Below are 15,594 nucleotides of genomic sequence, written 5' to 3' on the forward strand. Positions count from 1 at the left end.
GCTTTGGTCTTCAATCCGCTATATTCTCGTCCTGAGTTCAAATTCTTCATGTTCATTTGGTATAAATTAATGTAGAATATCTCAATATTATTTGTACTAAAAAACACACTAAAGTAGAATTTTTAGTTGTGTCAAAATATAAGATCACTTGTATAGAAATATTTTATATTTAATGTCAATCCGTTTTATACAAGACACTTGTGATTCAAGTAACTATATGTAATGACCTAAATTCAAACCTCTCACCTCTATTTAATATTATTGTTTGGAGAGATTTCTTTTATAGCAAGAGATTTATAGTTTAGTTGGTTAAGATCATTCATTCTTACATTCAAAATACCGAGTTCAACTATTGACATTTGTCGTCATCCGATATCGTTTTATTTTATTTTTCATAAACAAAGGAGAAGATAAAACATGTGTATGCTATGAGGTTAAAAAATGATATCAATTATGTACAGATATAATAATAATTACTTTTTAAATAAATGATATTATCTAATGAGTTGGTTAGCCTTTTAGCAATAATATAGCGCTTTGACAATAATCAAACTTAATATCTCCCGCACATATAGCATATAGCATGTAGTATTCTTTCCCACGGTATCTCTACCCCCTTTGTTGCTGAACGCAAAAGGCTTTAGCAAAGGAGCGACTTTGATTGTTTATTTAGGAGAGAAGGGAGATGGTTTTGAAACAGAAGCTGCACGAGGCGTTCAAAGGAACGGTCGAAAAAATCACAGGTCCCCGCACCGTCTCCGCCTTCAAAGAGAAAGGCGTTCTCAGCGTCTCCGAGTTCGTCACCGCCGGCGATAACCTCGTCTCCAAGTGCCCCACCTGGTCCTGGTATTTAAATTTCCCCTTTCTTTTTCTCTCAAGTTTTTTAATTTTATTTCCAAATTCCAATTTTGATTAATTCTCTCAAATTTTCTGAAATTCGAGATTTAATTCAAAGGAAAATTAATGAAAAGAATTTGAAAACTTTGAGTTTTGATCATGAATAGTACCATTATTAACTTTTTAGTCTAAAAATGTGATTTTTTATTAAACTGGACAGTATCGAAAGTTTTTTGTTAAAATTCAATGTTTAATCAGATAAAAATTGCAGAAAGATGATAAATTGTGGCTATAATTCTTGTTAATTTCATTCGACTTTAACTTGCGTGTCTATTTTTTCTTCACATTTGATTTTTGTTTTGGTATTAAGGGTTTAAATTGTTATCTTACTTTCCAGTTTTGATTTTCCGTACTGTTGATATGGTGTTAGGGAATCTGGTGAACCGAGCAAGAGGAAGCCGTACTTACCACCGGAGAAGCAGTATTTGATTACTAGAAATGGTACAGTGACATCGTGTTGTGCTATTTCCTTACAATCCTTTTCTTGCATAGAACATAATGTTCAAACACATAAGTAATGGTAGTGTGTGCTTAGTGTTTTCCGCCTTTTCCTTTTCGTTTTAATCATTCATCATAACGGTCACCTATCTAGTGATCCTCTACACGGTTTTTGTAAATGAAAGAAAACCAAAGAAAGGAAAGTTTTGTCTTCCACAAAGTTAAGTTACCTCAATTAGTTTCCATAATCTTCACTGAGTCAAGAATCATATGAGCTAATCACCTATTATTGTGTGTCCGCTCGCGTGCTTCTCTCTCAATTTATGCATGTGTGTGCGAAGTCGCTTGCCTCTCTTTATGCTTCACATCTAAGCTCTGTGAGACTGCTGCCATTACTTGTTCCTCGTACCTTTATCTACGCCGGGTAATCTGTTTGTTTTCATTCAGTGCCATGCTTACGAAGGGCTGCATGTTTGGAAGAGGAGTATGAAGCTGCTGGTACGGAAGTTCTTCTTGATAATGAAGATAATGATGGCTGGTTGGCAACCCATGGGAAGCCGAAGGGTAGGTTACTTTGGTTAAATTGCTATCCATACTTTCGCAGAACCATTTACTCAGACATTTTCTTATCTTTATAAGATAGAAGTGGTGAGGAGGAAAACTTACCCTCCATTGAAAGTTTAGAAATCAGCAAGAATAGGGATGTGAAGTCGGTCCCCTCGCGTGTTGGAGCAGAAGATGAAGACGATATTCCTGACATGGCTGACTTTGAAGAAGCTGACAACATCGAATTTGATCCTGTAAGTGTTTAGTTGGAGCAAAAAGATAGTTCTTGTCCCTTTAACACTCATGGCTATGATGCATATTGACCATGAAATTGATGCTTGCTACATCAGTTTAGTATGTCATGTATGTTGGTTATATTGCAGGGAACATATCTTATTGCTCATGAACCTGACGATGACAATATTTTACGAACCCGAACATATGATGTTAGCATCACGTAAGATTATTTTTTTTGTTTTAACTTTTTACCAGGTCCAACATTTTCCACATTTGAACTCGGTAGCATATTTCCTTTTACCAGGTCCAAAATTCTATGATAATGAAGTAGCTTTCAGGATAATTCAATCATGAGGCAATTGAAGATTGCTTCAGTTTGTTGGTCTGTGTAGTTAATTTAAAGTTGGCATCAATGACGTTATTTATGTTACTCACTTGCAGGTATGATAAATACTACCAGACTCCTCGAGTGTGGCTTACTGGGTATGATGAGGTTAGTTTCAGTAACTAGCAATTTTTCTTTTGAATGGTTCCTATGATTGTCAAGAATTTATGTCATTTGGTATTCAACTTGAGGCAGTTAAAGTTTTGCATGTTAAGAATGTTCTTCAGCCCAATTTATCAAGCTGGAGGCTGCATTTTGAGCTTCAAATGAAAATAAGGGAAAAAGAAAAGAGCTGTCACCAAATATACAAAAATGTTGGAATTACAATAGGGGTACAAAATGGTTGGCACGCAACTAACATTAAGGGACAACAAAAGGAGTACAATCATCTCAAGAAACAGCAAGCATCCAATTCACAGGAAACAGAAACATTTAATTTCAGTTGGTTCCTAGCTTGACTTATAGAGCTAAATACTCCAATGAAATAAACTCAAGAGTGTTTTTCCGTACGATTGTATGCCTGAGTTTTTATTTTATTTTTTTGATTGAGAATTAGATATGATATTGAAAATGACAATAAAACAACAAAGAGAAAAACAAGTGGTGAAGAAGACCACTGGGAGATCAAGAAAAAGAAGAGCGACAGATATTGCAAAATAGTGGAGATATATCAAATGTAGTTGTTGGAGACCAAGTTCTTCAAGAAGAAACTAATTAAATGAGCTGACAGCTTAGCTGGAGTGTCTCTAAGCCAACATCTAGTTTGAGTAGGAAAGGGTGCATACGAACCAGCTTGTATTAACCTCTTTGCTTGCTTGCTGACTCTATAGTGAGTATATTTCTTTTAAAGATGGGTAAATACTAAATAGGTACATATTTTGCAAGAAACTCATTCCTCTCCTTATTTTCTATGGCTCCTAGTGCTCAATAGGGTTAGGGTTAGTGTCTATTTTATTACAGTTGGGATTTAATAATTAAAGAAGATAATGAATGTTAAAAAGTTGCAGTGGCTTGTTTCAGTTCTAGCTGTGTTAAGGTAACTGATTCTGTTTATTCCTCAATCCTGGTCATACTTTAGGCTCTGGCTAATTGCTTGTTAAAATATACAATCATTTTTTTATGGCTACACATTTTTAGACTTATTTCATTTTAAACTTGTGTGGGAATCTCAATTTGTCTGGTTTCTCATTCTCTAAAATTTGACTTGAAGAACTGATTAATCTCCCTTTCCAATGCTGTTAGTCAAGGATGCTTTTACAACCAGAGCTTGTACTTGAAGATGTCAGTCAAGATCATGCACGCAAAACTGTGAGTTGATGCCTCATATTATTCCTTGCTTTTATAATTAGAATCTATCTTCCATGGGTTCCAAATCATTTGTTCATGGGTATACAGTTATACAAATACATACAACTCAAAAGGTAGGGAGGGGTGGAGCATATATAAGAATTTTTTTTTTTTCCCATTGTTCTTTGTCGTCTCTACTTGACTCTATTTTGACTGTCTCTAATGTGAAACCATGCCTTGAAGATGCCACATCAAGAGGGTGGTACCTCATTCCACATGCCATGATGTTTGTTGATTATGCTGCAAAGCCATTTACTCCTTTTTGAGGCTATGAATTTGTTATTTATTGCTCAAGTTCCCTAGGTGGTTGTGTTTTTCTTTCTTGTTTTAGTTTTTATTTCTTGTACTTCTTTAAGGCAGAGAAGTTTGCAATTTGTAAATTGTAATTGTGAGGAGAAATGGAAAAACTTCAAATGATTGTGTTTGACGGTTGAGTATTTGGACACAGGTAACTATCGAGGATCATCCCCATTTGCCTGGAAAGCATGCATCTGTACATCCATGCCAACATGGGCCTGTGATGAAAAAAATTATTGATGTACTAATGTCACGCGGAGTAGAACCAGAAGTTGATAAGTAATTTTTTCTCCTGGCTCACCCATTTTGTATGCATTTATATATCCTTAAGCTAATTGTTTGTCATATGATGCTATCTGCTTTGTTGGATAGTTGCAATTTTAATTTCCCAATAAAAATGTCTTATAGTCTTACATCATCAATCTTGGAGTTTGTTCTCCATGTTACGTGAGAGTGTCGGTGAATATAGGTGTTCACTAGGGTATGTTTTGAGCCATGCACAAACCTTGCGTCTTTTGATGCTGGGATGTGGTTGAATCACTAGGATGTCAAAACCATGAGGTGGACTTTTAGGTATTGTTTGGTATGCAGACGGGACAGGACGGAACGGAATGGGACAGGACGGGACGGGACAGGACGGAACGGAACGGAGCGGGAGCAAAGATGCCCTCGGATGAAAACAAGGAGGAAGAAGGAGATGGAGATGTTATAATTTTGCGTTCCACGGATGTGGAATGAGTCGTTCCAGGGGGATGAGGTGGAACGAAAATTCACCCAAAACTCGTTCCGTGGAATAGCTCGTTCCACCCGTTTTAGGCGCACCAAACGTGGGACGGAACGCCTTGTCCCACTCTGTTCCGTCCCGTCCCACGTACCAAACGTTACCTTAATGCATGCATATACTTATCGAAAGAACAATTTAATACTATGAACTATCAATTTTGAGATGTTAATTGATTTAGGAATTTATTTTGTCTCTATTTTAATTTTTCTTATATGTTTCAATTGGGACATTCCCACCAGTTTGTTGTGAGATACGCATCCTACAGTAACGCTTACACCATGTTTTACTAGAATAGTACCTTGAATGGTCAATGGACAACATTCTTATCATTGTGCATTTCTGTGTTGTAGGTACCTATTCTTATTCTTGAAATTTGTTGCCTCTGTAATTCCAACTATTGAATATGATTATACGATGGACTTTGATCTTGGCAGCGCCAGAAGTTAACAACTTCGCAGAGGTAAGTTTAGACTAAGAAAAGGATTTTATTGTTCTTCAGTATCCGTGAAGTAATGCTGGCAACTGTTGCCCCATTAAACTGTTTACCAGTTGACGGTTCATTTGTATTAGTATGTCTATAAAAACTTATTTTTGCCAGTCGGGTTTTGAAAGTGTATTGATAAGTCTGTTCCGATAGCTGTTTCAAGTTACTCATGGAAATGTACTCTCCTAAGGAAAAAAATATTAGTGCGGCATCATCAAAATTAGTATTTGATGCTTTAAAAACTGCTTTAGTGGTTATGAAGTGGATATTTGGCGAGATTTTTCCCCCTCCCCCACTAAGAAAGTTGCTGCAGAATGTTATGCATAACCTACTGAATCTAATTCTTGGCTTTTCAGGGGGTCGTAAATGCACTCGGTCGTCGCTTGTCATAGATTGGAGATGGAAGTTAATATGCTGCCGTTTGGAGTACTAGTATATTTTACGCATCCTCGAACAATCTGCTCCGATTGCATTACGTTTGACTGCTTGTACAGATAGCTAAATTGTTTATGGTGAAAATTCTCTTAGGTGTTCGTTGATATGTGTTGCAGTGCATAATTTCCCGTCCATTGTTTTCTAATCCTACCCATGCTGCTCTTGTATTTTAACTTTTGTCAATTAGGAACAAATTAGAAACTCTTCTCGCGTAGTTGCGTGGGCTTGAAGTGATTGATGCGAGATGGACTCAACAAATTAGAAACTATTGCATTCAATTTTACGACACCATGTGGAGTAAGAGGCGTTTGTAAATGACTCATTTCAAGTGGGAATTCACATGCTGCATTTTTAATTGTTCATATCTAACATTTTGTAATCCATTGTATACTTGTCTTAATTCCTCGTGTATTTATTGCTATATAATTAATGTAATTAAAATAAAGATACCCGCCTTAGCCCTTGCTCGCCTCCTAACTAGTGCCTAGAGCTATATAAAATCTTGCCTCACACATATTTAGATACTCATTTAGCGGGATCCACGTTGTGATGTATTTTAATGATCTACACCGTTTATATTTTGGTTCATCATTTATAGATCATCCTTGTGAAAAGAATTGGACAAATTGAATTAGACAAATCTTAACCTATTAAGACATTCATTTGTAGTAAATAAAATGGATAAATATGTTTCTACAAAGAAACACTAAATTAAATAGTCATATGTTTTCGGATTTGGTTGATTTTTGCTAGACATGATCTTTAAGTGATGACTTAAAAATAGTTAGTTCGGATGTTAAAATACATTACAGAATGGACCTCACAAAAACGTATGTCAAAAACGCATCTTCGGTTCTTCACTCATATATATAATTGCTTCTTTTGTTAGTTCCCATGACATCACAAAATTGGATATGGGGGTCTGGAATACGTGTGCCACATCATCCATGTAACACACATTTTAACGAAAGTTAACAGCATGAATTAATGGTGCACGTTTTGTTGATTCAGGTACCTCAGTTAGCGAATATTTCATTTAAAGACCAAGTCGAAATTGATAAGAATGTTGGAGAACGGTGGGAGTTGAGTGACCATTTTTAATCAGTTGGTGCTATTCGCGCAATTATTTTTACTTTTTGTATACCCTTCTCGATTTTCAGTCATCGAATCGAATGAATTGAAGAAGATTAATAGACAAAAATTAACAAAAGTATATGAAGAATAAAAAGAAGTGTGTGAATAGCACTAGTCCATGTCATGGAGAAGAGACATCCGCCATATCATTCCCTGTATGAATAATGGAAGGAGATGGTAATAGGAGGGGAGAGAATCCTACTCCATAAGCAATGAGCTTTTCTCTCTCCAGAGTCCAGTGTCCAGAGTCTAGATCTCTCCACTACAAAAGAGAAAAACATGCATGCATCAAAAGCATACAAGTATCTAATCATTCATTCAGCAAAAGCATTCAAATGCAGCTCTTTCCAACTTCAAAGAATTCATGAGATCGATTCCTTGCTCGTTGTAAACGTTCTATATAGCTCGATCCCAGTCACAATTACTTCATTGCATGATTGAAATTTTAATATATGACGTCTCTTTTGTGATGAGGTTTATTTCTGCAAACGTTTGTTTGTTTGCTTTTATTTCATACAAGACGACAGTTTAAAAATTTTGTCTAAGACTACGACTACAACTTTTTTGTACTAGTGTTGGCTGTAGTTGCGAACCAATTGTCTAATGATTTTGTGGTTACGAGTCTTATGACTAATTAGTGAAATATATAATCAACCAGTCTCTAAATTGTGATTAGATTCTTCATGTGTAGTGTAATCAGTGTCTTTGTCCCCTCATGTTGCTTTCTTTCTTTTTAGGTCTCCATTGTCATCCTCGGACACAATGCAACGCCATTGTACGTAAGATATATAACACATGCAACCCAAATCGACATGATTTTCTTGTTATATATTTAAATTATATGCTGCCAACTGTATATATTATAAGCAATCAGAACACACAACGTTAATCAACCTGAAAAAAATATTCAAAACATACACCTCAAAGATTTAGACCCTTTTAAACCAAAACGAAATGTATCATATCAAAGATTAGAACTAATCATACAGGACACATTTGATACAAGATTCGTTTGGCTTGGATTAATTATTGAGATTAGCTTGGACTGGTTTGACTTGGATTGAGTTGATTCTATTTCGACCCTTTATTTCATATGGTTTAAAAATGAGCTATAATCTTAACTTACACAAGTTAATTAAACTCATGTTTTCCCCATAATGAAATTAAGTTTAAATAGCTAATTAAATCAAGTCATAGATCGGTCAAACAAAACCCCCATAGGGTGATACATAGTACATACTTTCTAGGTTTGGCAATCGATCTTGTCTTGTTTGCCATGTTTGTATCGTTTTTGTGACATTCTTGAAATCTTAATGTGTTGTGTCAAACTCATTAAAAAAACGGGTAGATGACCTGACCCTGTTAAAATTAACAAGTAATATGACCCAACCCATTACCCAATAAAAAATATATTTTTTATTTCAATAAAGAATCAAATTAAAAATGTCATATTAAATTAGTATCTATATACCATGTTGTCACTAAATTAGTATCTATATGCCTGTTATTCTAGGTCCTAAACCCTAAAATTCAAACTATAATGTAACAATCGTCAAAGCGTAGAGAATGTGATCACGAGCGTTGATATAATTTTTTTTTACAATTTTCGCACTTATAAATTAATTATTATGAATTATTACACATTTTCAACTCCACCTAAAAATAGTGTTCACCAGGGTTTCGAGGGTTTTAAAAAATTCAAACGACGATGGGTATATCGTCAAAAGCGTAAAATATGCACTCATGAGCGTTTTCATATTTGTTTCATATTTCTTACACTTGTAAATTAATTATTATGAATTTTTAATGTAATTTGATTTTTCCTACACAATACCAAAGCACAATAAAAAAATTTCCTACTAATTAATTACAAGTGTGAAAAATATGCAAATACTTGTGATCGTGACAGCCCTGCTCTCCTAAGGTCTTTATTTTGAGGACTTGTGAGAACCAAATGCATATTAGCCATAAAATTATATTAGTTTAGATCCAAATACTCAAAATATTTGACAACTTAATAAAGCAAAACCAACTTAAAATCCATAAACCAGTAGAAAACTCATTTTTTTTGTTTTGCTTTATTAAGTAGTCAAATATTTTGAGCCTTTTGGTCTAACTAATATAATCTTGTGGCTAATATGCATTTGGTCTTCACAAGTCCTTAAAATAAGGACCTTAGGAGAGCATGACTCCGTGATCACATCCTCTACGCTTTGATTGATGGGCACATCGTCATTTAGATTTTTAAAACCCTTCAAACCCTCATGCACAAATCCATAATAATTAATGTACCAATGTGAAAAAAATATACAAACGCTTTGCATCCTCTATGCTTGGAAGATGATTACGTTGTCGTTTGGATTTTTAAAACCCTCCAAACCCTCATGAATAATGTTTTTTGTTTGAGTGCAAAATTAATAATAATTTCAAACTTTTAAAGGCTCGTTTAGAAGTGCTTTCAAAATGACTGAAAGTGATTTTGATGAGAGTGCTTATAGAACCAATCCTTAGTAAAAAGTAAATCCTGAAAAAACACTTAAAGTGCTACTAGTGCTTCTTGCATGAAGCACTTCCAGTGCTTTTGGAACTCAAAAATATTTTCACCAAAAACACTTTCAATCATTTTAAAATAACTTTCAAATAAGCCATAATTTAAGAACCAGAAGATCTAAGTGTTTCCCCAACTTAATGTCCTTTAAAAGTATATTTTAAGAAAGAGTTAGAATTGAGAAAATAGAAGTTACTAAAGTAAAAAATAAAAAATAAAAAATCTTAAATAGCATTATGAATTTTGAAAAAAAAATAAAAACATGAATTATCAATATTTATGAGTAATTTCTTTTATGTATTTCGTCTACTAATGGGATTACAATCCCTATATGGCCGAGATATACCATGAATCCAATGCAACAAAGATATTTTCTTAAACGGCACTCTTAATTGGTGACCTTTATCAATGTATCCATAAGTTAAACGTTCACTGACCAAACGCGAGAGATAGTGAGAGTTTCAAACAAACCAATTAAGGAGCGTCACGTGTGCCGTAATGAATCATTTTCAAGTTCATATTTCCTACTACATAAAGACATAATGACCAACCATGGAAACGTAAATGTTCCTCTTCCAAGAAACCCATAGCTTTCGGATTTTACTATTCTTTAGAGTCTAACTTAGACAATGGAGGGGTTTTTATTCACACCACACCAGTAATCAGTATGACAAGGTTTTACCTATCAATTCTCTCATTTGTCACAGGAACACCATAACTATTTTACCCTTGTGTAAAATTCTTTCCTCATAGTTTGGATATTAAAATTAGAATGTGTGGTTGAGCAATAAGCAATAAAACAAATGAGGGTAATAAAAATAAAAATATTTGAGAAGCTTTGTAACCTAAATAGGTGTAAATAATATTTGAGCATTAGTGGTACCACTTAAGTTGATTTAGTGTGAGTGTGATTGCGAAGGACAATTATTTCAGCATCATTATTTAAAATCACCAATCTTAACATCTTAGTGACTTTGTAGACACCAATTATTTGGCACTAGAGTTTAGATATGTCTTTCATTCTGATGGCAAACGAAGCATCAACATGATTAAAGCCGCTGTTACCCTGACTTAATCCTGATGGACTTTCACAAATCTAAATCCAATCATTCATCTGCGACTTAGTATTATGATTTAATGATATTTTTCTTTACTTGTAAGTGAAAGATTTTAGATTTAATTCTTGTCAAAAGAAAATTTAAACCACATGAATGACTGATATTCCTCTTCACTCTTATAAGTGAGAGGGTGGATTATCCCGTTTGTGAGGGGAAAACACAAAAAAAAAAAAAAAAAAATTCCAATCATCCATCTTTTGTAATAAAAAATTTGTCACTACTGGCAAGCACTAGTCAATATCATTTGGTTTAACGCTCTCACCGCGACGCATGATTACTCATAACATCCAAAGAGCATCGCAAAATATATTTATTTTGTATTTATATATGTTAAAAATGTGATAATCAACCTTGTTACTCAGTTATATTATAACCACTGTTCTAAAAATTTCTTCCTGGAACAGCCTAGGCGCTAGGCGGTTGGCTACGGTCCCGATTAATGCCTAGGTGTTTGAACATTAAGAAAGGGCGCCTAAACCTGCTGAGGCGCCATCCTAGACCGCCTAGGCACCCTCCTAACCTGCCCAGACCCACCTAGGCATCCGTTTAGGTTGCAACTCACTTAGACAAAAAATAGATAACTTTCATTTTGTATTTTATTTTATTTTAATAAATTGTAAGAGACTTATTGAATACTTAAATGAACACACATTATATGCTTGTTCCCCATGTTTTTCCTTATATTCCAATACTTCATAATATATATGTCATTTTATTTTGTAGTTTATGATGAAATTATATATATTTTAAGTATAAAGACACTTATCTACACGAAATATAATAGATTTATTTAAATCCGTCTAGGCGCTAGGCCGCAGCTTGCCGCCTGACTAGCGCCTACCAGATTTTAGAACCTTAATTATAACAAAAAAAGTAATGATAAATTTTTAAGCTTAATATGGTCATCATAAAAAAATCTTGATGATATTAGGAGTCGAATCTTCTACATATAAATTATATATTATTTTGTTATATTTTTTACACGAATTTATTCTCTAACAAGTAATACTTGATGTGATAGCGTTCCAAATATACGTAAAAATTTCTCTAAAAATAGAGAGAAGGGATTTTATGTCATTAGTTTTGTCTCACGCCGCTGTGTTTAGCTAGTCGTTAATTATTTGTTTAGAGGAAAGTAATAGGAGCTCAATGATTAGAGACTCGTGAGTCATTTTTTAACATAAAGCTTTCCAGTTGGCATTGTATGCAAGACATGACAATTTTCTTTATTTTCTTGAATTTAGGCCAATGGGCAAATGAAGTGTGGCAAATAACGAAGGTGGAGATAATAATGAATACTATGAACAAGATAACCACTAATACACTGGGTTTTAAATTTCATTTAAGTCTAATGGAAGCACTGGGGCCCTTTTAGGGTTTCCCCACTAAATTAATTTACACCCTAATTCTACACACACACACACACACACACACACACACACACGCACCTAACTATTTCTTTAATTACTTGGTATTGTCACCTAGTTTGAGCACCCTACGTGGTTGTTTACATTCTTTGGACTCCACATTAATTCATTTCATTTTCTTAATCATATCAACATCAAGCCACCTGACGTTACTGTCTAATATTATTTTTCTTCACTTGCAAGTTAGAGGTTATAACTTTGATCAACTCTGATAAATGGGAAATTCGATACTCATTATTTTGCTAGTTCATTGTATGACTTGTTCCAAATCTCTGATCCCTTAGTATAAACACACCGTTGTATTGAAAATATTTGGGCAGATCACTTCTAATGGAATCTTGAAGTGTTTGCTACATACACTCACATGGTCTAACTATTTATGAATTTTCTTTTCGGGTAATAACTATGCATAATTTTTGGCTCAACAAATATTTGTTGTTTAGTGGCATGCATATATAAAAATGAAAAGAAATAGAGATTGTCCATCTTCAACTTTGACACTACTTGAACCTCCCACGAATCTTTCACTTCAGTTCATTAGATAATTTTGTAGAATCATATTTTTCTTCAAGTTTTTCATGGTAGATCTAAGATTTGAAGACGAGAGAATAAGAGTCGAACTTTTATTATGAATAACAAAAATATTTTATTACTAGTTCTATGCATTGCTTGTAATTTTGCTTATTATTATATAAGCATAAAATTCAAGAAATATCACTGTATCCTTGACATTCGAATATTAAGTGACCCTATAAATTTAGCTAAAAATGGTCGTGGGTAGTTTCTAAGATTTGAAGACGAGAGAACAAGAGTTGAACTTTTATTGTGAGTAATAATTAATAATATATTATCATTAATTTTATGCGTTGCTCGTAATTTTTCTTATTATTTTACACGAATAATTTAGGAAATCACTCTATTCTTGACATTGGAACATTAGGCGACCCTCTAAGTTCAGCTAAAAATGGTAGTGGGTAGTTTCTAATTAGCTAAAAAAGATTTCCACAATGATCCTAATACCCGATACTTACATAAATGAAGACAATAAAGGAAGTGCATTGTTATTAGCACTCAAAAAATCTTATTCTACACTCCTCACAAATGTATTTTTCCTTCTAATTATACAAAATTTAGAATGTAAAATAAGATTTTTAGAATGTCAATAATAATTTCCTAAAGGAAAAGTAATTATAAAAACATCATTAGTACATCAAGTACTTCATTCTCCAAGTACATTTCCGAGAGAGAGAAATTGAAAAATGAAAGAAAAAGAAAAATGAAAAAAGGAAAAAGAAAGAAGGGTAGTATAAACCTTTGAAAGTGGGTAGCTTTTAAAAGTCATTTAACATAAAATTGCTTAAAATCTAGGAAGGTGGTTAACTTTATGGTCTTCTTCTCTGAACCCCATGAAACCCTCTCACTAAAGAAAACTTAGGACTGGATCCCCTTGCGTATAGAATTAAAGGAAATATCCAATTCTATTAGTGAAAAGTAACAGGTAAATCGTGATAGTTCTTTTATTACTAATGTAGTGTTTACTGACCGAGTTTTAAATTAGATTGGATAACAAGACGGAAATATAATTCCATTTATAGTTAATTTCAGAAAAATAATCATATAAATAGAAATCTAACACTGTTTATTCTGCTCATATAGTACACTGGGGGAAAGATTGTGCTCTTTTCTCTTTTCCAAGGCCAATTATAAGCAAACTAACAACTATTGTTTTAAGGCTTATTCTCTAAATTGCCTTATGAAACTGTCATTTAGTCTCGATTTATATTTTTGAAACTGGTTTTGTCTTACTTTACCTTCTAAAACTGCCATCTTTTGGTCTAAGGTAACTCTAAATTCAAGAGCATTTTGAGCATTTAACTTCTTACATCTCTTTGTCTTGCCTCCATCCTTCCCTTCAGTTTAGGCAACTGATCTTCTTGATGAAACAAATTGGAGTCATGAAAGAAGAGAACGAAATTGGACAATTTATTATGTTTGAATTTGATGTTTTTTTTCACTGAATGTGACGAAATGAGACTAAATGAGTTGCATATGACAATTTTTGAAGGTAAATTGAGACTACATGACAGTTTCATGGGCAATTTAATTAGTAAGTTTTTTTTTTTTTTTTTTTTAACAAATTAATGCATCCACGCTGTTATTTATGTTTGGACAATGCAGTGATCGAATGTGACCAATTTTGAAACTTAATTATTTATTTTTGATAAAATAAACAAAAAAAAGAGAAAAAATTGCAGTCCTTAATCTGTACTAGCTAACTAATACTCCCACAAGAATGGCTCCTCTAGCCTGAATCCAGTGTCAGCTGCACACAAATGCCAAGTTGAAGAAGAATAATAGCAAAAATTATCGCTTCCATCTTTCCCATCCATGACAAGATCTGGTAGGTCAAACAATTGCTCCTCATCATAATCTGTTGAAGCAGAAGCACAAGTGCTACTTGATTCTTGAGCATTGGACAAAGTTGAATTTGCTGACATGGGGAGCTTGGCCTCTGCTTCTTTAGTTTCTGCTTCACAAATAAGCTGCTTTTCCTCAGAAGCAGAAGCAGATGCTGCTTCTGCTGCTGCCTTGGCAGCTGCAGCTTGGATGTCCTTTGGAGACTTTGAGTTTGGCTGGGGAAGTGCTTGGGCCAGTTCAGGGAAATTGAGATAAGCAGAAGCACCTTTGATGGCTAGAGCTGCCACATCATGAGCTCTAGCTGCCATTTCAGCTGTTTGGTATGTCCCTAACCATATTCTTGATTTCTTCCTCGGCTCGCGAATTTCCGACACCCATTTTCCCCAACTGCGCATTCGTACGCCGCGGAAAGTCGGGTGCTTGCCATTACTGTCATCACTAGTTGTCCTCCGCCTCTTCTTGTTGTTGCCTTGCTCTTTCTCATTGTTTGGCTCTTGCCCTTTTTTTGGAGTACAATTCTCTGATAGAGAAACTCGTGTGCTTTTATGATCCGCCAATGAATGGGAATTCGTTATCGTGGAGGAGGAGGAAGAGGAGGAGGAGGAGGAGGAGGTGGTAGTGGTGGTGAGGAGGTTTTCTTGAGCATCACTCTCTATGTTGATTTGGTTTGCCATGATAGGGGGCCTAACTAGCTCCAGAGTTTTACAGAAACAAATGTGAGTGGTGCATAAAAACATAGAGGTGTTGGGCTTTTATGATTCTCTATAAAAACAAAAAATTGAAATTAAAATATAAAGGAAAAGAAAAAAAAGAAGAATATGTATGAAGAAGCATGGTGGGGTCCAATGGCATGAGAGAGAGAGCATATGGGTAAATAGACTTGGGTGTATGCTTTGAGAGCGCATATGGGAATGGATTAGCAGGGTACGCTTTGAGACCATCTTTTGCATCCACAATTTGCTTTTCTTTTATTTAAGATATGTAAATTTGATTTTTATCTTCCCATCTTATCCTTTCTTGGTCTATCTTTTGCTCTTTTTCACTTTTTCATGTTAAATATATATTTGTTTTGGTCACAAAATTTGGTCTTTCTTTTTCT

At 34.3% G+C, this 15,594-nt stretch overlaps 2 protein-coding genes across 2 annotated transcripts; one reads left to right on the plus strand and one right to left on the minus strand.

The window, feature by feature from the left end:
* The first annotated feature begins 612 nt into the window (after positions 1 to 612).
* Positions 613 to 5,956, plus strand: LOC137734722 (autophagy-related protein 3). Its single transcript, XM_068473988.1, has 10 exons — positions 613 to 846; positions 1,268 to 1,338; positions 1,783 to 1,899; positions 1,975 to 2,135; positions 2,265 to 2,338; positions 2,560 to 2,611; positions 3,746 to 3,811; positions 4,299 to 4,426; positions 5,282 to 5,391; positions 5,772 to 5,956. Exons 1-9 carry the CDS (start codon positions 686 to 688, stop codon positions 5,376 to 5,378), a joined length of 927 nt encoding a protein of 308 aa, XP_068330089.1. The 5' UTR covers positions 613 to 685; the 3' UTR covers positions 5,379 to 5,391; positions 5,772 to 5,956.
* Positions 5,957 to 14,263: 8,307 nt separating this feature from the next.
* On the minus strand, positions 14,264 to 15,308 carry LOC137735462 (ethylene-responsive transcription factor ERF034-like). Its single transcript, XM_068474889.1, has one exon. The coding sequence runs from the start codon at positions 15,230 to 15,232 to the stop codon at positions 14,354 to 14,356; it is 879 nt and encodes a 292-aa protein (XP_068330990.1). The 5' UTR covers positions 15,233 to 15,308; the 3' UTR covers positions 14,264 to 14,353.
* Between the last annotated feature and the right edge of the window lie 286 nt (positions 15,309 to 15,594).

Source organism: Pyrus communis, chromosome 5 (assembly GCF_963583255.1).
Source record: "Pyrus communis chromosome 5, drPyrComm1.1, whole genome shotgun sequence".
In the NCBI taxonomy this organism is placed as follows: domain Eukaryota; kingdom Viridiplantae; phylum Streptophyta; class Magnoliopsida; order Rosales; family Rosaceae; genus Pyrus; species Pyrus communis.